At 42.5% G+C, this 6,651-nt stretch overlaps 1 protein-coding gene across 1 annotated transcript in view; it reads right to left on the reverse strand.

The window, feature by feature from the left end:
- The window catches only part of WDR66 (WD repeat domain 66), a 148,389-nt gene that overhangs the window by 77,175 nt on the left and 64,563 nt on the right, over nucleotides 1–6,651 (reverse strand). The window contains exons 7-9 of the mRNA XM_006865490.1: nucleotides 6,450–6,527; nucleotides 5,028–5,078; nucleotides 2,084–2,298 (exon numbers count right to left, since the gene is read on the reverse strand). Coding sequence (XP_006865552.1) covers nucleotides 2,084–2,298; nucleotides 5,028–5,078; nucleotides 6,450–6,527 — 344 coding nt within the window. The remainder of the gene's footprint in view (nucleotides 1–2,083; nucleotides 2,299–5,027; nucleotides 5,079–6,449; nucleotides 6,528–6,651) is intronic.

Here is a 6,651-nt window from a genome sequence, read left to right on the forward strand (position 1 = left end):
AAAAAAAAAAAGGACCATGGGCTGCCAAAAGAACAAACAGATCTGTGTTGGAAGAAGTACAGCCAGAGTGCTCCTCAGAGGCCAGGATGGCAGACTTCGTCTCTCATACTTAGGGCATGCAGTCAGGAGGGACCAGTCCCTGCAGAAGGACATCATGTTTGGTACAGTGGAGGGTCAGAGAAAAAGAGGAAGACCCGCCCCCTCCAAATGAGATGGATTGGCACAGTGGCAGCGGCAGTGGGCTCAGGCATAACAACGATTGTAAGCTTGGTGCAGGATCAGGCAGTGTGTCGATCTGTTGTGCACAGGGTCACTATGAGTCTGTACTAACTCGATGGTACCCAACAACAAACACCAAGAAGAAGAGCTGAGGGTGGGATGCATCCTTTGAACGTGGGGCCCCTGTACTGTGAAGCTCCTGTATCCAGAAGAAGATTGATGATAAGATGCATGGAGCTCTCCAAGACACGCTGGGCCTATAGATGCTCAAAGGAGACAAGGGCCTTCCTCCAGAGCCAGCCAAGAGAGAAAACCTCCCCTAGAGACCGCTCTCTGAGTGTGGACTTCTAGACTCCTAAACTTTTGAGAGAATACATTTCTGTTTGTTAAAGGCCCCCTTGCTGTTTAAGCAGCGCCCCTTTCTGGAGGTCTCATGGTAAGTTAGGGATTCAGCAGGAATATAAACCTTCTTCTGTCTGAAGCAAAGGCCCTCACAGAGTTCCTAGGTGAAGCAAACCGTTAACACACTTGTTAACTGAAAGGTTGGAGGCTTGACTCTACCCAAAGGTATCTCGGAAGAAAGTTTTGGCAATCTGCTTCCAGTAAATCACCTACTTAAAACCCTAAGGAGAACAGTTCTACACTAACATACACAGGTCACTGATCTGAAATCAACATGTCAGCAACTGGTTTATGAGTCCCCCGGCCTCTAGAAGTCAAAGAGTTAGTGCAGTTCACACAGTTTTTTTTAAAGTCTGGATTCTTTCATAATGTTGTTGTTGTTGTTGTTAAGTGCCGTCGAGTCAACTCCGGCCCACAGTGACCCTGTATAGGGTTTCCGAGGAGCAGCTGGAGAGCTTGAACCGCCGACCTTGCAATTCAAACGACTTTGCAGTCTCGTGCATTAACCCACAGCGTCACACCAGGACTCCCCTTTCATAATTGTTGTTGTTGTTGTTAAGTGCCATCGAGTTGGTTCCGACCCACAGTGACCCTGTATAGGCTCTCCGAGGAGCAGCTGGTGAGCTTGAACAATAGGTACAGGTTATTTTGTAATGGGGGGGGGGGATTCAATATTGCTAATCAAGTTATTTTCTAACTTAAAATATGTTATATTTAGGGTACAACATAAGTCTAGTTATAAGTATGGTGGTGGTGGTTATATGCCGTGGAGTCGGTTCCAACTCACAGCAACCCTGTACAGGGTTTCTGAGGCTGTAAATCTTTATGGGAGCAGAAAGCCTCATCTTTCTCCTGTGGAACAGCTGGCAGTTTCGCACTGCTGACCCTGCGGTTCACAGCCCGATTTGTAACCACTATGCTACCAGAGCTTCTTATGCCTGTGATTATAAAATATAAATAAATACATAAAGAACAAAGATGTCACTTTAAGGACTAAGGTGCGCCTGACCCAAGTCATGATATTTTCAACTATCTCAAATTCATGTAAAAGTTGGGTAATGGATTAAAGAAAAAAAAAAAGCATGTCCACCCCCAGACCCCTATTCTCAATACTAGTTCTTAGTGCTTCTCCTTAAAACCCAAACGACGAGCCAGTTCTGACTCTTAACACCCTGTAAGACAGAGTACAGGTGCCCCATAGGGTTTCTGAAGCTGTAAATCTTTATAGAACTCGATTGCTTCAGTGTTCTACCTCAGACTGGCTGGTGGGTTTGAACTGCCAGCCTTTTGGTTAGCAGCTGAGTGCTTTAACCACCATACCCCCATGGAGCCTGGTTTTCTTCCTTAGTGGGAACCAGTGTTTCCAGCTAATTGTGTCTCTTCCCAGAGACACATACAAACTAGTGCGTGGAACCAAAGGGGACTTTGATAAGCAGCCATAGTTACTTGTTAAGTTCAGTACCTATCAACTGTAGTCAGAACGGTGATGCCTTCCTTCTGCAGATGGACCAGTTTACAAGGTTTGATGTACGGAAAGCCCAGGAAGGTGGTGGCGGACGGTGGCGGGTGGCGTATTTCCCAGACAACCAGTTTGCCCTCCATTGTGGCTGACAGTATTTGGGTGGCATTCAGGTGAAAGACAGACTGGCTAAATTTTCCCACATGCTTGTTGAATGTCTGCATTTCACGAGACAAGTTATGAGTTATTATTGGTAACAGAGCATTTATCAATACAACGTTTTATAGCAGCTCACAGAAATAGAGGAGGAGACGAGAGTGCGAAATACCCAGAGCCGTCGAATGGATTCCGATTCACAGCGACCCTGTAGGTTAGAGCAGAACTGCACCATTGGGTGTCCTAGCCTGTCTCCTCATTCTCCCGCAGAGCTGATGGTGGGTTTGAACTACTCACCCTAGAGTTAAGAGTCCAGCACTTAACCCACTGTACCACCAGAGCTCATAGAGTGCAAAAAACAATCAGTAAAATATCCTTTCCCCGTGAACTGCCATGTGTTGGGCAGTTCTGATAGTCTGAAGGTTTGCAAAAAGCAAGTGACAGATTATGTACCATGTTCAATTAAACTGTTAGCTGAAAGCAAATGAATTAGTCATCAATCACTTGTGGACACCTGCTCAATGTCTCTTATAAAGATTTCCAAGACAGAGGAAGTGGTGTCTGCTGTGAGCACAAGCACACATTGGCTGAAAAAGATCACTCAGTAATTTTCCCATCAGTAGAAATGATCTGAGTACATAGGCATGCTCCTGAATAAGACGACTTATGAAACTGGTGCTAGGTAAAAGAAGGCCATAGCCTTTCTTAGACAATGTCTTTGAAATAAACTGTAGGAAAAAAAAAACACCCATGCGGAGACTGGAAGCCCCTCAGTGAATGCATCTCATGAATGAGAAAAAGATAGCCTGGCACACACCGTGCCCAGAAACAGATCTGCTGCCCAGCTCTCTCCTTGGCCTTTGCCTCTTCTGACTCAGACACAGATTATAGTTGTTGCTGTTAGATGCTGTCACGTCTGTTCCGACTCATAGCAACCCTATGCACAACAGAACCAAACACTGCCTGGTCTCATGCCTTCCTCACAACTGTTGCTATGTTTGAGTCCATTGTTGCTACCACTGTGGCAATCCATCTTGTTGGGGTCTTCCTTTTGTTTGTTGACCCGCCACTTCATCAAGCATGATGTCCTTCTCCAGGGTCTGGACACAGGAAGATGAGCAAAACAATCATTAGTGAAACAAGGACACCAAGCTTCTTTCTAAGAGCAGCACTATGGAATACAAGGGCACTTGCACAATCTCAAACCATGACTGTTTGATATTGTGGTTTAAGAAAAACCAAGATTGCACACAGAATAATTTTTCTTTGTGTATATCTTTATCTTTTTATCCCTCCATGTATTCCCCCTCTTAAAAAGAAATTTCCAAAAATCATAACCATGACTGAGAAAAGGGAGCAAGAAAAAAAAATCACCATAATGTTCTGACCAAGGGCAGAGGATGTCGGTATCAAATACAGAAAACTATGCAAGACTTGAAACTCAACATCCACTCAGATACAGCATTTGAGGTAAATGGGAAAATAAATGTTTCCCACCAACTATTGTTTCACCAGAGTCCTGGTGTGGTTCCATAGGATAAGCACTTCACCTCAGTTTGAACCGCAAGGTCAGCAGTTCGAACTCACCAACTGCTCCTTGGAAACCCTATACAGGGTCACTATGAGTCAGAACCAAATCAACAGCACTTAACAAGAATTGTTTCACTACCTCCAATTGGCTCTTATGCATCTAAATACCCAATGTCCTTATTTTAAATTTTTATTTTACCGATTCTGTTGTTGAGACTGTAACAGCAGAACATACACTGATTCAACTGTTTCTACATGTACAATTCAGTGACATAAATAACTCTCCAGGTTGTGCAACCATTGATTGTCAGCTTCATTTCCTAAGTAGTTTCTCCTGCATTAACAGAAACCTACTGCCTGCTCGTCCTGGTGTGGCGCTGTAGGCTACAGCACTAGACTGAAAGGTCGGTTTGAAACACAAGGTCAGAGGTTCAGACTCACCTTGGAAACCCTACACAGGGTCGCTATGAGTCAGAACCAACTCGACAGCAATTAACAACAATACTGCCCGCTAACGTTGCCACTGTCTTTTTAATCCCACATAGATAGATCTTAAATAAGTATAATGTGCAAAGCAGCCAATTTTTACTAATGAAGCTAAACTTTGTTCCATTTTAACAAAAAATTCAAGGGATGTTGTTGGTTTAAAGTTTAAAGATGATTTCAGCCAACATCTTTTTTTATTAGTCTGAAACGGAATCATTTTTAAAAGGATCCATTCATGTGCAACTATTCTTGTGACATCATTGCAGACTAACTTTGAGCTAATCGATATGCATATACCATAAAAGTTATCCCGTGCTGTGGGTTTTCCTCATGATAATAACTTTCTTCTGTTACAGTTTAACAACACCTTAGTTCTACCACCCTCGATGGAAATTTCAATATGGATAAAGAACCCAAGTGAAATAGTTCAAATTTCTTGCCCACTGGTTTAATATGAAGGCACACAAATAATAACCCAAACCAACTAAGCTTAAAATAAAACAAAACTAAAACTAAACCCAGTGTCAGAGCGTCAATTCCAACTCAGTGTCCCTGAAGGGCAGAGGAGAATGACCAGACACTGTTTCCAAGGCCGCCAATCCTTACGGAAACAGACTGCCACAACTGTTTCCCTCAGAGCGGCTGGTGGATTCGAACCACTGATTAGCAACTGGAGCTTAACAGGGTGCACCACCAGGACTCGCCACTCATTTCACACATATATATTTCATCTCTAAAGAATCAGATTGCATAAAAATACAACAGGCATACTCACTTTTTCTGTTAAAAGTGGGGCACTGTGAGCAAGTTTATTTTTCTCTTCAGACTGGGAAGTACAGAAAAAAAAAAAAAAAATTACCCAAAAGAGACCTCATTTCCAAAAGAGGAACTACAAAACAACATCATCAAAACAAAGCCATCAAAACAAGGCCAGAGTTTGGCGATTTCTACAGGTAAGAGAACCTGCAGCCTCTGGGAACATCCAAAGATATTCTGAGAGGAGAGCAAATTCGTCAAGAATGCCACAGATGATGATGACTTTAAATGGTCACTAATCCAAATTTTACACAAATGAGGCGCTATGGTCATTAATACCTGATACAATGAATATCACTAAAAACCAGGAGCCAGTGTTTTATAATCACATGATCTTGCCTGTGCCAATGTACCAATTCCTGATCTGTTTGTTAATTTCTTTTTAAAAGGGGAACAAGAAACCCTAAATTTTACACCTGTCAAGTGCATTAAGTAAATCTTTGCCTTATTACTTTAAAATTTTTTCTTAGTTCATATGCTAACTTCTAATGGGACTAAAATAAATACATGATTAAATTGAAACCATTTAAATATATATATTCATGGCTTCCTTGGTTGCTGTGTTGTTGTTGTTAAGTGCTGTGGAATCCATTCCGATTCATAGCGACCCTGTATAAGGTTTCTGAGCCTGTAAATCTTTGCGAACACAGAAAGCCTCATCTTTCTCCCATGGAGCACTGCTGGTATGCTTGACTTGTTAACCTTGTGGTTCGTAATCCAATGCTTAGCCTACAGAGCCACCGCGCTCCCCCTAAGTAGTGTTGGTGTGCTGTCAAATCAGTTCTGACTCATAATGACCCTGCTGCGTAGGGTTGCCGAGGCTGTAAATATTTAAAGGAGCAGAAAGCCTCTTTTTTCTCCCTCGGAGCAACTGGCAGGTTCGAACTGCTGATGCTGCCGTCAGAAGCCCAGCTCATAGTCCACTACGCTACCTGGATTCCTTCCCCTAAGCAATAGACAGGACTCCTGGTGTGCCACAGTAGGACAGCAGTGGACTGTGAACCACAGATCAACAGTTCAAGTCCACCAACTACTCCTCAGAAACCCTATACAAGGTCGCCACAGCACTTAACAACAACAACAAACCGTAGATAACTGCAATATGAGAGCCAGGACTCAAAGGGACTGTCGCATATTTCTCGGCCTCATAAGTTTTCCACCTTTGACAGCGTGCAGTCTTTTCTAACTACTTTTCTTATCACTCTCGATTAGTGGAGAACATCTGCGTTTTCCTTCTCTGGCAGGTGTGTCGGCCTTACACAGTTTCCTCTCTTTGCAGGTTTCACTGTGTATTGTAGTTACATTAACAACACATCTATACTTTAAAAATGAACATATGCTTGTAGCCATATTTAAAGGAGAAAACAGTATTTTGACTTACCCATGAATAATATATGGCCCGTGTTTTACTATTGCTCACCAGCTCTTTATTATTCGTTGGATTAAAAGTAAGGTAGTTCTGAAATATAAAGTATGGAAAATAGTACAATATCTGTTTTCTTTCTGGTTGATTATTAAAATTAAATAACATGTTTACAGAAAATTATGTGGAACAAAGAAACCAGCAGCACCACAAAAAAAAA

The sequence above is a fragment of the Chrysochloris asiatica genome, unplaced genomic scaffold (assembly GCF_000296735.1).
Source record: "Chrysochloris asiatica unplaced genomic scaffold, ChrAsi1.0 scaffold00078, whole genome shotgun sequence".
NCBI classification, from domain to species: Eukaryota; Metazoa; Chordata; class Mammalia; order Afrosoricida; family Chrysochloridae; genus Chrysochloris; species Chrysochloris asiatica.